This window comes from Callospermophilus lateralis, chromosome 11 (assembly GCF_048772815.1).
Source record: "Callospermophilus lateralis isolate mCalLat2 chromosome 11, mCalLat2.hap1, whole genome shotgun sequence".
NCBI classification, from domain to species: domain Eukaryota; kingdom Metazoa; phylum Chordata; class Mammalia; order Rodentia; family Sciuridae; genus Callospermophilus; species Callospermophilus lateralis.
The window spans coordinates 6379032-6397314 of record NC_135315.1 but is presented as its reverse complement, the minus strand read 5'-3'; the positions used below and the strand labels follow the sequence as shown (position 1 = coordinate 6397314).

The window sequence follows — 18283 nt, the reverse complement described above, 5'->3', positions numbered from 1 at the left end:
CTCTGGCCCTTGGCAGGTTGCAGCAGGAGAGTCAATCATGTAGACAGCTCTGGGCCTCTTGCATTTGTGTTTTTCATAATTAAACTGCAGTATTTTGGAAAGTACACCTTGTCCACTGTTGGTCTGAGGTGCGCATGGGAGGAGGGACCTCGTTGAAGAGATTGTTATCGCGTTTTGGGGGAAATGTCCTTACCAAATTCACCCTGGCCTCTGTGACCAGCCTCTCATCTGGCAAGAGGGAGCTGGAAGGCTTATTTTACAGTCCTAGTCATTTTTCTTTCTCTGTTGAAAAAAGGCCAGGGCTCCTTTCCCCGAGGAGTGTACCCTTTGACGGATTACCTAGACTATTCTGCCTCTCTTCACCCCATTCCCTGGCCAAAAGCTGACCCAATGTGCGACATTGCCCTGGGTGGTTTGTCTTGTTCAGGCTGCGTGAAGCCTCAGACTCTTTACTGAGTTTTGTCGCTTTTGCGGGTATTGGAGCCTCACCCCTAGACGTAAGTCTTGAGACACTGTTATTTAAACAACTCTGTTGTGTCCAGTTCTTACGAAGGCCGGTCCTCGCTGCCCCAGTGCAGGCTGGGGGGCGGTTTCCCCGGCAACTGTCGCTCCCCTCCAACCCAGCGCTACGACAGACAGGCTTGGCTAAAGGCCATTACAACACGAGGGCGCTTAAAGCGGGGGCTAGCTCTCCTCAACTCACGCCAAAGGGGGAAACCAGAAGCAGTCTTCGGCCTCTCGGTACCTGGAACTCTCTGGGGACAGGGGCCCCGCCCACGCCTCCCGCCCAACTCCAGCACTTGGTAACAAACACTTCCACTTCCTGAGCCCTCTTTCTTCGCCCGCCGCGGGGCGCCGCACCGAGCACAGACCCCGCCCATGCTCCTTCCCATTGGCCGGCGACGTTCACCCGGCCCGAGCGCCCCTGATCGTGGCCCCTGATTGGTCTACTGGAACCCACACCCTCGGCGCGACCCCGCCCTCAGGACAAGGGGCTGGACGGGTTCTGGAACGCTCAGACGCCGCGCGGGCGGGGATTGGTCCGCCTTTCTCCGTCGGTTCCTCGTAGTTCGCGGTCTCCGTCCCTGGGACACCTGCGCTCTCCGCCCGTCCGGCTGAGCAGGGATTCCCTGCTGCTCTCCCTCTCGCCTCCCGGTTCTTAGGGCGCAGAGAAAGGCTGGGCGGTCGCGTCTCCCGCCCCCGACGGGACCCCACTTCTCGCTGCTGAGCAGTCGCAGAGCGAGATGAGCGCGGACGCGGCAGCCGGGGCGCCCCTGCCCCGGCTCTGCTGCCTGGAGAAGGGTCCGAACGGCTACGGCTTCCACCTGCACGGGGAGAAGGGCAAGGTGGGCCAGTTTATCCGGCTGGTGGAGCCCGGCTCGCCCGCTGAGAAAGCGGGGCTGTTGGCTGGGGACCGGCTGGTGGAGGTGAACGGCGAGAATGTCGAGAAGGAAACCCACCAGCAGGTGGTGAGCCGGATCCGCGCCGCGCTCAACGCGGTGCGCCTGCTGGTGGTGGACCCCGAGGCTGACGAGCAGCTGAAAAAGCTAGGCGTCCAGGTCGGGGAGGAGCTGCTGCGCACCCAGGAAGGGCCAGGACAGGCCGAATCGCCGGCCGCCACCGAGGGGCAGGGAACTGGCGCCGAAAATGAACCGCGTGAGGCCGAGAAGAGCCAGCCGGAGCGGGTAAGTCCAGGCGGGGGAAGAGATCTACGCACCCCGGACGTCCAGCCCTCCTAAAGCTCTAGCGGCGAGAGGGAAACTGCTTCCGCCCGCCGACCCAGCGCCCTCTCAGGTCCTGGGAAAGGCATGGGGCTGCTCTGGTGACTCCATCCCCCTGCCCAGACTGGCCTGGAAGTCTGAGCGCTTTTGCCGCCCGCACCTTTCTTTGCCCCCTTGCCCATTTAGAAGGGCGGCGCAATGGAGCTCAGTCCCTTTTTCCAAGGCTCCTGACCCTCGGAACCCAAACCTGCTCCTTCCTGGGGCCCTCCCTTGGGCCGCCCCAGCCAGCAGCTGGGACGGAAGGAAGGCCCCTCTGCCCCAGAGGTGCCAACTTTGTCTACGGCCCCTGTGGGTGGTAACTGAAGGTAGGGTGAAGGCGAGTACGTCCCACTCAAAAAGCTGGAGGAATAACAATCCCCTTTCAGTGCTGAGCCCCCGGTGTAGGAAGGGCCCCAGGAGGCTCTCCCACACCTGCGCGCTGCCACTCAGCCCCTGTTGTGTTTATTATAACTTCGCAGGCTGGACTTAGTCTTCCCAAAGTCCAGAGTGACTTCTAAGAAAGAGAAAGCCCCAACCGCTTAGAGGCGCAATGTATGGGGGTGGGGATAGGGAGGAGGCGCCAAGGCGTCTTGAGAGGGGTGGCTTTGCCACCCAGGAGGATTTATGATTCTTAGGAATGTGAGGAGTAAGCGCTAGCTCTTCAGGGAGCAGGAGGGAGGACGTTGGAGGGGGAGGGGAGAGATGGCTGGGGGAGGGAGCAGGCATTCTGCCAGGCCCAGCCCTGGAGCTGGGAGCTCACCCTGAGCAGTGGTCTCCCCCAATTGTCACTGCTAACTCCGGTTCTGGGACTGCTGGCAGGCTGGCCGCTTTTACCTATGTTTAGGCTTTCCCCTAAGGATCCCAGTTTGGATCAGCTGCAGGAGGGGCCACTGGCAAAACTGGAGCTGTTGTGCTGAGCTTTTATCCCTGGAGAGCAAGGGGGTGGCGCCAGGGTGCCAAATGTGAGAGCAGGGCCTCTTCAGGTCCACCAGCTCTCTACCTGCAGCCCAGCAGGGGTGTCTCTGGAGACCGGAGGATACTCATTGACAGAGAAAGGGCACAGTTCAGCACTAAGGTAGAGGTGGAGCCTGAGAGGACCAACTGGTTTGGTGGAAGTGAGGTCACCAGGAGCCCTGTCCAGCCAGAGCTGGGTACTGGGAATGCCAGGCCACTGGGCTCCCACTTCCTGCCACTGCCAAGCTGGCATTGGCAAAGGGTAGAGGAGAATTTGAAGCACCCGTGACATCTCTACCCAGGCAGAAACTCAGGTGAACTTTGTGCGGAGTCCGTCAATTGTTCATTCCCCTTTCTTTCCTTTGGACTTTGGCACCCGCACAAATAACACCCCCCACCATCCGGTCGCACTGTGTCCAGCTCCTCCCTTTGCCCTTTTGGTTCTGCTTCTGGGTCCCAGAGGGTGGGGGTGAGGGGGATGGGGGGAGGCAGGTCTGAAGGGTCAGCACAGCATGTGCTCTCCATCACACCATGGGCCTCCTGATCTCTGGGCTGCCCCGGGTGAGCACAGAATCAGGTTCCCCCAGATCATGGTGTGACCCCCACATTTGTGTGTGTTCCTTAGGTGGAAGATGGACACCATTGCCAGGCAAGTCAGCCATTCTCAGAGATTTGATTTTTTCCCATCTATAAAACAGGAGTACTATTCTAGGGAATTTTAGAAATAATGGGAAGTTCTAATCCCCACTAGATTCTGAGTTTGGCACATTTATGCCCAGATCCTTGATTCCCAGCTCTGCGGCCAAATTCCTCAGCTTTATTCATACCCAGTCAGCACTGTGAAGCCCATCCAGAATAAAATCCCCATATACCAGAAGGTGGCCCACCCTGCTACTCCAGAAACTCCAGAAACTATCAGTGAAGGTTGTAAGGTTGTGGGTTTTTTTTTTTTTTTTAATATTTATTTTTTAGTTCTTGGCGGACACAACATCTTTGTATGTGGTGCTGAGGATCGAACCTGGGCCGCACGCTTGCCAGGCAAGCACACTACCACTTGAGCTACATCCCCAGCCCTTTTTTTTTTTTTTTAATCCTAAAAGACATCCCTTTTCCACATAAAGCATCTAAGAATTTGTTGCAGTGTGGGAACTGTTCTGTTAGTTCTTGTAAGTGACAAGGTGCTACGCAGAGTGCGCTCGGCTGCTGGCACACGGCTGGGAGGACCAGCCCACCAGGTTGAGAACCACACAGGGCAGAGGGTAAGGGGTGCCTGGAGCCCTGTCATCCACACTGGGCATTCTAGCCCAGTCTAGGTGGAGGTAGGCTTCCTGACTTTTTTTTTTTTTTTTGGTACCAGGGATTGAACCTAGGGTATCTTAACCACTGAGCCACATCCCCAGCCCTTTTTAATTTTCTTTTTATTTTGAGACAGGGTCTCCCTAAGTTGCTTAGAGCCTCACTACATTGCTGAGGTTGACTTTGAACTTATGATCCTCCTGCCTCAGCCTCCGAAGCCAATGGGATTATAGGCATGAGCCTCCTGATTTCTTGATGGCCTCACCCACCTTCACTCATGGGAACAGAGGAGCAGCAACCCTGTTCTGGGGCTTCCCCATATAAAGCCCTTCTCCCTCCATTAACCCCAGTCACAGCAGGAGGCCTAAACTCCTGAACTAGGACCCAAAGTGACAAGGCAGGCCTGAGCCAGCTCAGCATCTACTGGGGCTGCCTGAGCCAAGTTGCTTCACCTCCCTAAGCCTCCATTTCCTCTTGTGTAAATTGGGGGTGAGGGCAATGACCTCATGAGGTTGTTGGGATTACATAAAATTGTATTACCGTAATCTACTGCATAATTGTCACCACCACATTAACACGTGTTCAGGAGGATTCCATGCATCCTAATCTTGCACCAAATATAGTTTAGTAACAAATTATTTTTAAATAATTTTTTTTAAAGCTTCACATAGCTAAGCATGGTAGCACATGCCTATAATCCCAGCTAATCCCAGCAAGAGGAGGTTGAGACAGGACAATTGCAAGTTCCAGGTCAGCCTCAGCAATTTAGTGAGACTCTCAGTGGCTTAGTGAGACCTGTCTCAAAATATATAAAGAACTGGGGATATAGCTCAGTAGTAGAGCACCCCTGGGTTCAACCCCCAAAACCAACCAAAACAAAAATAGGGCTTCACATAATGGTTGTCCCCACTTTTTAGCAAAGGAAAAATTTTGACATAATATCTGCAAAATTATGCAACTACATACCTTAAGTCACCCAATACCTGGTATTAAGTAAGTGCTCAATAAACTTTGGTTGTTGGCATTTGAATTCATAAATAGTTAACTATAATTATTACACCCCACCCATGGGATAGCCGGCACTGAATCTGTCTCACTAGTTGGGCAGGTGCAGTGGTGGCCAAGCCCAGCCCTCAGAAGGGCTCAATCAATAGTCACTGTTGTTTAATAGCTACCTGCTCTCCCAGGGGCCTCCACAGTCTGGCAGCCCACTCTCCCTACTGCCCCGATAATCCTGGAAGCCACACCAAGGGTTCAAATTCTCCTTGAGCATGCCATACCCTCTCAGTATTTGTTGGACTGGAAATTATCCTGTCCCCTTCTGCACTGGGAACACTCTTTTAAGACCTCTCACCTCCCATGAGCCTTTCCTTGATCCCAAAGGCAGAGAGGCAGAGCTGGCCCTTGGGTTCCTCCTCCTCTTTGTCTTGTATCTTCGATCACTCTTACCACACACCATTTCAGTCATCTCTCTGTGACCTTCTCCTCCATTTCATGGCAAGCCCCAGGGCAACAAGTGCACCTTATGTGCCTTGCTATCCCTAGCACTGTGCCAAGCCCATAGGAGGGAGGTGCTCAATAAATAATTTGGATTAATGACTGAATGCCGAGCGGCTGTGTGGGATCTCTGTCTCAGTGCAGCACACCGGGCTTATTTGTGCCTCCAGCACACTCAGAGATTGGAATTCCAGATAGAATATACCCACTTACTCTTCTTGCCTGCTAGCAGCTTCCATTTTAAGACCAGGAATCCAGAAATCTAGCTCTGCTGCTTGCTGGCTCTGGAACCCAAGGAGTTTGCTGGTCCCTGCAAGCCTCAGCTTGCATCAGCACCCATCCCCCACCCAGGGTTGCTGGGAAGATTGGATGAGATGACAGGTGTGAATGTGGAAGTGCCCGGCTTGAGTGGGTTCCCCTCAACCTCGATGGACCCTGATCCTGGTGCTCATCCCAGAGGCAGACAGTCCCATGCCTTAGGTAGCAAGGTGGGTGGGTGGGGGGCACAGCTAGCTGACTGGCTGTCAGCCTCTCTCCCAGGGCGACCAGGTTTGAGCTGCTTGATGCTTGCACTTGAAACAAGCTGTGCAGTAGTTTGCCTGTGGCTGCCTCCTCTTAAGTCACGGGTTTGTGATTGTTTTCTCTACTGATGCAACAGCAGAGCCCCTGGTTGTCACTCCAGGCTCCCGTTAAGTTGTGTGAGTCATTCTGGAAATTGTTCTCTTGGAGGTCTCTAGAAAGGAGCTTCCATCTTAGGGAAACTCCGTTAGATGGGGGGCCCTCCCAGATTTCCCATCCCTGGGGTCCCTGGGAAAGCGGGGAGCGGGTGGTAGGGAGGAATTAGAGGAACAAGGCAGTCTGCCAAGGCCTGTCGGGGCTGCGGGCTCTGCATGGGAGAAACCGGAGCTCTGGGCCCCATGAGCAGCTGTGCCTTTGCTCTGCCCTTCTAAGCTAGAGTGACCCTCCCTGGGGGGACTCAGATTTGCAGGGTGCCTGCTCAGTTCATGAACGTGACTGCCCCCCAAGGCAAGTATTAGCCCTATTCTCTGCCTGTGGAGACTGAGGCTGGTCAGTTTTGGCAGTTAGGTGGCCAGCTCTAGGACCCCCAGCTGGTGAATGCAGAGCTTAGTGACCAAGTCTCTCCATACCTGGCCCCCCAGCCTCTCCTTGCTGGCTCTCGTGCTCCCCTGAAGGGCAAGGAGCACTCCCCGCCCCCAGGCTGGCCTTGACTGTTGACTGAGCCCTCGGCGCAGCACAGGATAACCTGCCACATCCCCAGACGCCTAGGCAAGTTTAGGTTCCTATTTCCTGAAAAAGGGACAAGTGCTGCAGATTCCCTGAGGTCAGGTCACCTGGAGGCAGGCGAATAACACGCAGAGAATGTTTGTCCGGCTCAGATCCCTCTGCTGTGAAGGAGGCCAGAGGCAAAGGCGTGGCCTCTCCCTGTGCTTCTGAAGATGTAGGGCCCTGGAGCCCACTGCAGAGCTCCACGGGTTTAGAAGAGCGAGTTTGGGGCTTTCAGCATAGTGGCTAAAAGACCCCTAGATCCGTGCTGTCCTTCGCAGTAGCCGCTGGCCAAGTGAAGCTCTTGGAGTGTGCTAGCCCAGGTAGAAATGTTGTGTGTGTATGAAATGAATTCTCCACTCTGAAGAAGTGGTGCAGGTCGAATCTCTCTTATCCAAAATGCTTGGGAATGGAAGTTTTTTAGATTTCAGATTTTTTTTTAATTTTGGAATATTTGCATATATATGTAAATATATAGCTCGGTGGTAAAGTGCCCCTGGGTTCAATCCCTGCTAGCAAGAGAGAGAGAAAGAGAGAGAGAGAGCTATCTTAGAGATGGGATCCATCTTAGAGATGGGATCCAAGTCCAAACAAAAAATTCATTTGTGTTTCATGTGCAGCCTGAAGCTGGTTTTATACGTTTTTTGGATAATTTTGTACAGGAAACAAAGTTTAATACCATGGAATTTTCCATTGGTTGTATCATGTCTGCGCTCAACAAGTTTCAGATTTAGGAGCATTTTGGATTTCAGTCAGATCTTTAAGTTAGAGACCTTAACAAATGAAGTAAAATTTCTTAGTTTTAAAAACAGGTGACTACATGTTGAAATGGTAATATTCTGGATACATTGTGTGACATGAAACTTAATTTATCTTGTTTCTTTTTACTTTTTTTTTGTATGTGTGATGCCGGGGGTCAAACTCAGGGCCACGCAGGTAGGTGCTAAGCAGGCTCTTAACCCCGAGACCCCTCTCTTTTTTACTTTTTAATGTGGCTACTAGAAATTTTGAAGTTGCCCACAGGTTGGCTTCTTTCCCCTGCATAGCGCTGTTCTAGGTCCCTGTTCAAGTCTCCTCCTTGCACCTGTGTGTGTTTGAGCAATTCTCTGTCTTAACCTGGGTCTTCTCATCTGTGAAATACAGTCAATAATACTTCCCTTGCAGGGTTATAAATTGGTTTTATTTTATTTGTTTATTTTTGTGGTGGTGAGGATTGAACCTAGGGCTCCTTCATGCTAGGTGAGTTCTCTCCCACTGAGTTACATCCCCAGCCCTATAATTGGGTTTTAATGAGAAGGCGCCCCTGGCACAGTGTCTGGCACATAGCAAGTGTGGGCTAACTAACTGGCAGCTGCCCTTTGTTATTTCATTGTTGAGCCCCAATTTCACAAGCTCCTGACGGTTCTCCTTTAGCCTTTTGGGAGATAGAAGTTAAACCAGGGCAAATTCTGGGAGAAGGCTGAGGGATAGTGGAGCGCCTACACGGCGGGTGGAAGGCCTGGGACGGCCACCCTGGATGGTGTCCAGCCAGGCAGCAGCCCAGGTGCCAGTCTGCTCCATCCCAGGCTTGCCCAGCCCAGAGACCTGGGCCAAACTCCACTGCACTGTAGGTCTCTTTGGCAGCAACTGGGAGAAGACACGACCAGCCAGAGGGAGAATCTGGCTCAGGGTCCCTGACCAGGGGGATTGGAGAAGCAGCCCCAACCCTAGCTCATGTCTTTCACCTGGGCCCCCAGAACATCTTTCCCACTGGAAAGCAGGAAGTATAGGATCCTTTAATTAATTAATTAATTAATTTATTTTGCAGAGATATCTGATATTCCTTGACCTGTACAGATGCAAGGGGAGGGAGGGGTCCTGTAGGGAACAAGTGGTGACGTCAGGGCCCTGGGGCTCGGGACTAGTAGTAACCAAGCCCACTGGGCCTCGCTTGGGTTGAGGAAAAGATACCTTCAGCCGACAGATCTGGACATTGGCACAGTGTTCCAAGTCCCTGGTCACTTCCCAGCCTGCCCACAGAGCAGTATCCCGTGCCACCTGTCACGGGGCAGCTCTCCCTTGAAGAGCCAGGACCCAAGCCTGTGTCCCCAGAGTATATGGAACTAATGGAGCTCCCTCCCAGCATCCCCCCCAGCCCCCCCACCCCAGCTCCTCCTGCCCTGCCCCCTGCCCCTTGTCTTTTGTTGGCTGCTTTCTCTGTACAGGGCAGCCCAGTACCAGTCTTATTTACATGACAAGAGCCCTGGGCTGGCTGGGGGAAGGGCAGTCTGTAGAGCTGGGGGTCATCTCTGTTGTACCTTAACCACCTTGGTGGTCTTCCTGCTCCCCTAGCCCATCCCTCTGGGACCTACCTCTGCCTGACCTTCAGGAAGTGGTGGAAGCAGCCTGTCCGTCACCATGGCATCAGCCAGGGAGGAGCTGGGCCCAGCAGGGCGTTGGCCCCCAGCCGCCAGCTCCCCAGAGACGTCAGTCACCAGGATTAGGGTATCCACTTTCCCCAGCCTTCCAGGTGGCTGCTGCTGGTGCCTATTGAATTCCTTGTCCGCACCCTGAGCTGCAGGGGTGGAGGTGATGGGGCGGCCACTTGGGGTGGGGCTAGGCTAACTGCCTGAGGAGAGGGATGCTGGGAGAGCTTGAGAGCCTGAGGGTAGGAGAAAGCCCCAGCAGAGGGTCTGGTGGCTGCCCTCCTGGCTGGTCTTTTCTGTAGAGCCCTCCAACATTGTCTAAAGTTGAGCATCTTGGGTCCACCGAGCCTGAGCCACCCTGGGCCACCATTGCTGCACACTATTCTTGCTTCTGGGTCTCCATGAGTCTCATCTCTGAGCAGATCCTGATTTTTACTTCCAACCTTTCAGAACTTATTGGGAGGCTCTGCACAGACTCTGGGGCCATGTTCCTCTGAAGTGTCCCCTTGACCCCCTGCTCTGGAGCTAGCACAGACAGGCCAGGCCTCCCAGACCCTGGAGGCTGCCACCAGGGAACTCCTGGTTCCACCCAGACTGGAGGGGTCACCTGATGGGCTGACTCAGCAGCTGTATTGACCCCTCCTGAGAACACCTGGGTGGCTTCCCTTGGAAGCTGATCTCCCTGGTCCTGTAGGAAGCCCCCGTTGGCCTCTTGTTAATGGTGGGAGTCTCCAGGGACTTGGCAAGGACAGGCTAGCTGGGGCTCTGTAGGCATTTGGTGGTGGTGGAAGGAGAGCAGCTTGGAATTCTGACTGGTGTCGGGCAGGGGCTTAACTTCTCTGAGCCTCACTTTACCTATCTCATAAGCAGCTCTCAAGCCCCAGCCAGGTGGCTATGGGAAGATTCTTTGGCATGAGGGGACCGTGCAGGGAGGGGGGAAGCAACTAACATTGGAGCTGCCCCCTGCCCATCCCAGAAGTTCACCCTCCCACTTTCTCAGGGTAAAGGACAGGGATCCTACAGCTCAGGGTGGCTAAGGCAGAAAGCTGAGCCTCTCTTGGTGGGGGGGCAACTGGTCAGACCTGTTCCTGCTCACCTGGGCCACCTGGGGGAGGGCCGCTGGCAGCTTTGTGACAGGATTAGCTGGAGGGGAGAAGAGCCTCACTTACTCCCGGAACAGAGGAGGGGGTGCTGGGGTCTGTGGGAAGGGCCAGGCAATAGCCTGTGAGTAACCGTGTGATCAAGGAAAAACTGGGGCTCGGGGCTCCCCAGCAGCCCCTGGGGAGGGGTGCCTTTTGGGTGCTCTCTTAGTTGTCCTATGGTTGGAGATGAGGAGCCCCTAGTCCAGATTTGAGCAAGGCCACTAGGGCAGGTCCCAGCCCTCATCCTCCTTCCCCCCTGGCCTCGCCACACCTGCACCAACATCCTGAAGACCTGCCCAGGCATTTAAAGGAAGGCAAAGTCACTTTCCAGCCCCCACCCCTGCCCCCAGAGGGTGAAGGGGGGCACAGCTCCCCAGATGGTGGCTGGCAAGTTGGGGCATGAGGCCTCCGGCCCTCCCCTTCACACTCTCCCCACCCCTCTCTGGCCTCCCCCTTCTGCACTCCCAGCTGGGGATCTAGGATTCTGAGCAGCCTGGCACCGCCCTCCCCCTGCGGCTGACTCCTGACTCCTTGCTCCCTTGACTGTTGAATGGTGGGGACGGTGTGGAGTCCAGGGTACTTACGTGCTTGCGAGCATGCCCACACATGTCCTTATCTCCCAGGGCCTCCCAGCAACCTGGAGGCAGGGACAGTAAGAAAGGACTAGAAATGAGGACCCTGAAGCTTGGAGAAATAAATGACTGGCCCCAGGTCATGTGCAGGGGGACAGGCCTGGGGGTGGGGTGGCACTTGGGCTCAGGCTTTGGCCCACTCCCACCCATATTCTGTCCAGCTGTCTGTCATGCTGCGTGTCCTCGGGTTGTGGCTTCAAAGCTGAGCTGCCTTAAGTTGGGCAGAGGATGTTGAAATCTGTTTTCAACTGTGCTCCCAAGAAATCTGCATGGACTGTATTAGTGGCTCAGCTTCCCAGGCACAGCCACACTGGGCTTCCTTGGTCCCAGCCCTGCTTTTCCCAGCACCCTCCCCATTCAGGCTCCTTGGGATCAATGACAAGGGTCTCTGGGTTCTAGTGCCATCTTCATCCTCTGCTGGACCTAGAGCCCTGTGGATGGTCCTGTCCGGTCCAGAGCCCCTCACTGTCCCACCCATCAGGTTCCTAGTTCCCTGGCTCTTCCCTGTTCCCTTTTGGCTGTGCAGTGTGTCTTGGCAGGGGAGGAAGGGTGCCTAAGGAGTGAGAAGGGCCCTAGAGGGAGCGTGCTGGCCGCTGTCACTCACACCTGCCCCTCCTCCCTAGCAAAAGAACAGGTACAAAGGACTGGGGTCCCACTCATGTGCCTAGGGACCCAGCTACATGACAGGAGTGCTTCATTCCCCTCTCCCTCCAGGAGGGCCAAATGGACCATTAGGAGGGATAAGACCTGGGCCATGTCCCCCTCAGGGCCACCCGGGCAGTTTGCTGCAATGCTGCATGTCCACACAGATCTTCTGGGCACCCAGAGTCCCTTGCCATGTTGTGCAGGATGGGGGCTATGTGTTGCTTGCTGGCCTTCATGGGGAGAGGGTCAAGCAGAGGGCACATTGTGAAATGGCCATGGACCTTCCATTTCTCCCACAGCGTGAGCTTCGGCCTCGACTCTGTACCATGAAGAAGGGTGCCAACGGCTACGGTTTCAACCTGCACAGTGACAAGTCTAAGCCAGGCCAGTTCATCCGGGCAGTGGACCCAGACTCCCCGGCCGAGGCCTCCGGGCTCCGGGCCCAGGACCGCATTGTGGAGGTGATGCCCTCGCTCTCTTCCCCACACCTCCAGGCTCTTCCTCCTGATCTCTGGCCCTCAGGCCGCCCCCTCATCCACTGCTTGTTAGCCTGTGGGGCACCGCCAGCCCTCAGGTGCTGGGGGAGTGGGCACTGCATAGGGGCTACGGCCACAGCTTCCCTGCTGCCCTGGTGCCAGGCACAGGCCTGGGGGATGAGCCCCTTTCCTGAGTGAGGCTTTGAGACCCATGTCGTGCTCTTGTGTGTGTTCATGAGAAAGGAAACGTGAACTGAACGCTTGGGCTCGTCCCAGAATCACAGTCTGAGAACCTTAGAGCCAGAGATCAGCTCTCCCAAGACTTCTCATTTTACACGTGAGAAAACCAAGGCTGGGGCTGGGGGGAGTCAGGGGACAGCCTGCGCAGGCCTCCAAGCCTAGTCCTGCCTCCCAGCTGTGTTTGTTTAGTCTTGTCTGCGTATTTTCTTTGGCTCTTCCCGTGTGTCCTGCCTCCAAGCTGACTGTCCAGCCCTAGAACCGCTGGCCTAGCTCAGGATTCCACAGACCCGGTGGGCACAGTATCCGCAGGTGGGACCTTCTCCCCACCTGCCCTAGAAGTGAGACCTGTGCTGACACCACCCCCACACACCCCGCTTTGCAGGTGAATGGGGTCTGCATGGAGGGCAAACAACATGGGGACGTGGTGGCTGCCATCAAGGCTGGAGGGGACGAGACCAAGCTGCTCGTGGTAGACAAGGAAACTGATGAGTTCTTCAAAAAGTGCAGAGTGATCCCATCTAAGGAGCATCTGAATGGTGAGTGGAGTGTGCAGCCCAAGGTGTGCCTCCAAGTCCAGGATGAGGCCAGTGGCGAGGGGTGGGCTTTGACGCCTCACCTCCCCCTTCAGGGGAGGCCCAGCAGTGTGGGTTGGCAGAGAGTGGGGCCCTGTGAAGGGAAAGGACACAGGATGGGCAGTGGATTTCTGAAGATGGCCTGTGAAGAGGTCAACCGGCCTGAATGAAGCTGGTGAGAAATGGCACAGCTTCTGGCTTCCCAGCTGCAGCCACCACACCAAAGAATGACCTGAGCCCTTGTCCCCTGCCCCCAGCAAGTTCTCAGGGCAGGGCAAGGAAAGGGTTAACTCTGGGGCAGCCTCCAGCCTTTGCTGGGCAGATCAGAGTCCAGTGACAGGAGCCCAGTGCCTCCCCACCCCCTTCTGCCCCCCTCTGTCAGGTTGTCTTGGAAACAGGCTTGCTGGCTCTGGAGAGCAGTGGGTCCCCCTTCGTTTCTGGGGCCCCTGCCCTTCCCCTCCCCCACCCTCACCCTGCTGCGCCTGGCACCTCCCCCTGCTCAAGCCAAGCCAAAGGGTGCAGGGCTGCTGTACCAGGGCAGGGAGGGGTTAAGCAGCCTCCTGTCCCTGCTCTGGACTTTCTCCCTGGGAAGATGGCTCAGGGAGGGGGTGCCCGCTGGGCCACGCTGAGGGTGGAACCTCTTTGGACTTTGCAGTGGGTGGGGCTTCCCTGAGGGTCAGGGTTATATTTGTAGGAGTGGGATCCACATGACTCAGATGCCTAGCTGAGGGGCCCATGGGGGCAGCCCTGTCCCCCTCTAGCTCTATCCCTGGCAGCCTCTGGGCATGGGATGTGGGATAATCTCCCAAACTTATAGAAACCAGGCAACTCTGGTAATTTCTCAGTTAGGAGGAGACTGAGGCCCAGAGAAACCCATCCTTGCTCTTGGGGACCTGATGTGGGGACACAGCTAAATCTGGATTATATTCAGCTCCCCAGATGCCATCCCCTGCCACCTTCACCTCCTCCATCCCGGGACAGTCCTCCCTTTTGTTTGTCTCCCTGGCCAGGAGACCTGGGAGGGAGATGCCTGGAGGGAAGGGGAGAGCGAGTGCCCTAGAACTTCCCTGCCCTGCTGCCATGGGCAGGCTGGGGATATCAAAAGAAGGACTGTGCCTGGCTGTGCCCTGGTCCAGGGACAAGGGAGGAGAATCATTATCAACTAGGAGTTCAGAAGAACCCCACCCAGGCTGATGAGTCCCTGGAAGGGGACAGCACCCGCCTTGAAGCCACATCAGGGGCAATCCCAGGCCCGACTTTTTTCCCTCTGATCCCTCCTGTCACCACCAGGTTTCCTGTTGGCTGATGGGGAGTACACTGCCCTTGAGCCTTCCTGTCCCTTCATTTCCAGATGGCAAGTAGGAGCTGGACCTCTTTTCCCCAGCAGAGGCAGGTGCTAACATAATCTGGGGTGTGTGCTGTCATATCAGCACCACCTGGGATGCATGTGAAAGATGGGAAGGGCCAGGGCTGCCCGGGGATCTGTTCTTAACAGGCTCCCCAGGTAAGAATTAGGCAATCCGTCTAGAACTTCACCCCCATCTGAGACAGTGTTTTTCAAACAGTTGATGGTCCATCAGCGGCTCCTGGGATCAGTTTAGCAGATAGAGATGAGCACATTAAAAAAAAAAACAAAAAAAAATTTTAGCATTTTTAAAAATATGTATTTTTAGAAGTTGATGGACTTTATTTTATTCATTTATTTATATGCAGTGCTGAGAATCGAACCCAGTGCCTCACACATGCTGGGCAAGTGCCTTAACACTGAGTCACAATCCCAGCCCTGGAGACCAGCACATTTATTTTAGTAAAATTTAATAGACAATATCAAAGACCAGAGCCAGGCGCAGTGGTGCACACCTGTAATCCCAGCAGCTTGAAAGGCTGAGGCAGGAGGATCATAAGTTCAAAGCCAGCCTCAGCAAAAGCGATGCACTAAGCGTTTTAGTGAGACCCAGTCTCTAAATAAAATAGAAAATAGGGCTGGGCATGTGGCTCAGTGGCCGAGTGCCCCTGAGTTCAATTCCTGGTACTACATACACACACACAAAATATTAAAGACCACTGCACTACAGTAAAGATAAGTATTGTTTTGTGACACTTTTGTCATATACACAACCTTTGTGTATACTGGGTCATTAAAATGTTAAATGTACTTGCAGTGGGTTGCAGTCAAAAAATTTTTAACCACTGACCTCGGGCACAAGATCTGATGATCTGCTACAGCACACAGCTCCGGCCTCTACCACTCACCCAGAGCTTCTGTACTCACCTTTACTCTCTCCCCCACCTAGGTCCTTTGCCTGAGCCCTTCACCAATGGGGAGATACAGAAGGTAAGCATAGTCCCCTACCTACCTCTCTGGCTCCCAACCCCAGAGGTGCAGGTGATGGGTAAGAAAGTGGCACAGTTGGGAGGACAGCTTTTGGCTCAAGCTGAAGCCTCAGGGCCCAGTTCCAGCTCCTTCCTGAACTCCACACTATAAAAGTGCCAGTGTACCCCTCACCCCTGCTGAGGGCCAAGACTGTCACACAGGAGCGTTCTGGCTGGGCCCCTCAGCAGCCCGCCATCCTGGGTGACAGGCCCCCACTTCCAATTCCCCACCATACAGAAGAGACCATTCTTCCCCCCAAGAACAGAGCTCCAGTGTCTGGCCACACGCTGCCAGCCCTGCTGCTTCCAGCCTGGGTTGGAAGAACAAAGCCCCTCCTCCCAGGCCGAGGGAAGCGGGTGAGGCCGGGGAAGGAATGGCAGGCTGGGTGCCAGCTGAAGCCGTGGAGGGACCCAGGAAGGGGCTGAACGCCAAGCTGACGCCCCAGCCAAAGCCTTCACTCTGAGACAGCCGACTCAGGCAGGCCACAGAGAGGAGTCTGAAGAAATGGTTCAAGGCTTCTTACTCAGGGGCTCCTGCCTGGGGCCTTCTGTTACCCTGTCTGTGGGTTAGTACCCCTCCGTCCTGCTTCTTCAAGACCCTGCATCACTGCTTTGGGGTTAAGGTTTGGAGGGCCATGGAAGGCCCAGGAAGCAGGACATATGTCCCCCATGTCACATAGAGAGGGCTCTCGTATCCCCGCTACAAGAAACCCCTCATGGTTGCTGGCCCAAAGGCAAATCAATGCCCAAAGCCATGGTGGGCAGGAGGAGGGAGAGAACCATTCAGTAATCCCACCCACCCAGGTGATGGAGGAACCGGGCTGCCCTGATCCTTTAAGGAATGTAAAAACGTAAAGCTGGAGTCTGGGCTGATGGCCAAGGCCTGGGCTGTGCTTCTCAGACTGAGATTCCCAGCTTCTCTGATCAGACATTTCCTGCCCCATTCCCCACAACCCCCATACCTTCCTTCCTATGACAGGACAACAGTCGGGAAACCCTGCCGGAGACAGCCTCAGAGAGCCCCAGGCCAGCCCTGGCGAGATCCACCTCCAGCGACACCAGTGAGGAGGTAGGGCTGGAGCAGGGGTTGGCAACTGGGTTAACGGAAGCCGATTCCCAGGCCACTCTGGCTCCTGGCACAACAGACTGCCTTGGAGGTCACATGCTGAGGCGCACTCTGTTCTTGTGACCTGGCTTCCCCTGGGCAGGGCCTCAAGGGAGCCACCTCACTAAGGCTGAGGACCAGGGAGCCTCACCAGCACTGACTGCCTGCTTTCTTCCCCTGCTCCTCTCTGCAGCTAAATTCCCAAGACAGCCCCAAGAAACAGGACTCCACAGAGCCCTCGTCTACCTCCTCCTCTGACCCCATCTTGGACTTCAACATCTCCTTGGCCATGGCCAAAGAGAGGGCCCACCAGAAGCGCAGCAGCAAGCGGGCCCCGCAGATGGACTGGAGCAAGAAAAATGAACTCTTTAGCAACCTCTGAGCACCTGTCCACCAGCTGCTAGTCCCTATCTGACCTCCTCCCCCACCTGCTCCCCAACTGCCCACCAATCGACGTTCAAATCAGCACCAGCGTCTCCTTTGATGAATCCAATTTCCCTAGAAACTTTGTCCTTCCCTTACCTTAGGGAAGGCATCTTTCTGTTGTCCGTTCCAATCACACAGCAGATTCTGTCTACCCCTTCCTGAGGGCTTAATCCTACCAGTTGTTACCTTGCCACACTGCCTGGGACATCACTGGGACCCATGCCAAGCAAGGATTGTAGAGCCAGGCCAGAGGCCATCCTCCTTCATGACCCATGTAATGGCTGGGTCTGAGGCCGAGCAGGAAGCTGACTGCAGCAGCCCCTGCTCACCGTGGACAGGACTCCCATCCTGGGAGATGCGGCTTGGGCATTTTTTGTTCATTTGATTTTTTTTAAGAGTACAGTATTGCAGAGTTTAGAGGGATTTTTGTTCTTTGATTCTCATGATTTTCCTGGTTGTTGCATCTGGGACATGGCAGTAGCCTCAACCTGAAATTTTTGCCATCCCCCCTCCCCTGCCCCCCCCCACACACACCTGGGCAGCCTGGGGAGGGCTTGGCTGCCCGCTGCCCTTCCCTGAACCAGGCACCACCACTGTAAGGAGACTCCTTCCAAAATTCAGCTGATTTCTCCAAACTACGCCAGCCTCTGCGTCTTCCTTTAGAGCCTTGTCCTCCTTCTGGGTGGAAAGTGGGAAATAGAAAAATAAGTGTTGGGCTGGGGCTGTGGCTCAGTGGTAGAGTGCTCGTCTAGGACATGCGAGGCCCTGGGTTAGATCCTCAGCACCACATAAAAATAAATTTTAAAATATATATATAGAGAGAGATATTTAAAAAAAAGATAAATAAGTGTTCCCAGGTTGTCTTGGCTGAGAGGGTAAGGTACTGTTTGAGGAAGGACTGGTGGCTTTCACCTGAGGACCCAGGATCCCTGGGGGGAACAAGACCCACCCTACCCCTGTGCTCAGCTCCAGGCTTGTGCCCTGCCTGTGTGGCCCCTATGCAATCAGGACAGTTGTGAAGTGGGAGTTGAGAGTCAGAGGCTCCACTGGTTCCAGGGGTGCCGCCCAGAGGGCTGGGGGGGGGGGGGCGTAGCAGCGCACACCTATAATCCAAGTGACTTGAGGAGGTTGAGGCCGGTGAGTGCAAGTTCAAGGCCAGCAACTTAGTTAGGCCCTAAGAAACTTAGACCCTGAGGGGAAAAAAAAGTGTGAAGCCTAGGATGGAGGCGGCTCAGTGAGCAAAAGCTTCCACTCTACCCATAGCCAGTGGGGTGCAGGATTCCTGGGAGCAGGCTGAGCTGGCGCCAGATACTCTATCTTATCTGGCCAATGACCTGATTGGAGGGCAGCTGTCCAGCACTGGGGGAAAACAAACTGGTCCACTGAGCCCCAGGACATGCTGTGAAACAAGGTGGGATCTAAGGGACTTTCCAAGGGCAAAATGCCCTGCTCCTCTGCAAGAGGCCCAGGTCCCTG

General features: G+C 55.0%; 1 protein-coding gene across 1 annotated transcript; it reads left to right on the top strand.

Annotated features, from left to right (window-relative positions):
• The first annotated feature begins 1030 nt into the window (after positions 1 to 1030).
• Positions 1031 to 17445, top strand: Nherf1 (NHERF family PDZ scaffold protein 1). The gene is made up of 6 exons (XM_076869711.2): positions 1031 to 1685; positions 11915 to 12076; positions 12714 to 12867; positions 15198 to 15238; positions 16256 to 16345; positions 16575 to 17445. Exons 1-6 carry the CDS (start codon positions 1245 to 1247, stop codon positions 16761 to 16763), a joined length of 1077 nt encoding a protein of 358 aa, XP_076725826.1. The 5' UTR covers positions 1031 to 1244; the 3' UTR covers positions 16764 to 17445.
• The last annotated feature ends 838 nt before the right edge of the window (positions 17446 to 18283 follow it).

Bases quoted from the DNA above. Each gene is read 5' to 3' on its own strand.
- Nherf1 (XM_076869711.2), top strand. From the start codon at position 1,245: ATGAGCGCGGACGCGGCAGCCGGGGCGCCCCTGCCCCGGCTCTGCTGC. The intron at 15,239-16,255 runs GTAAGCATAGTC...TTCCTATGACAG, and splicing joins CCAATGGGGAGATACAGAAG to GACAACAGTCGGGAAACCCT. The intron at 16,346-16,574 runs GTAGGGCTGGAG...TCCTCTCTGCAG, and splicing joins CCAGCGACACCAGTGAGGAG to CTAAATTCCCAAGACAGCCC.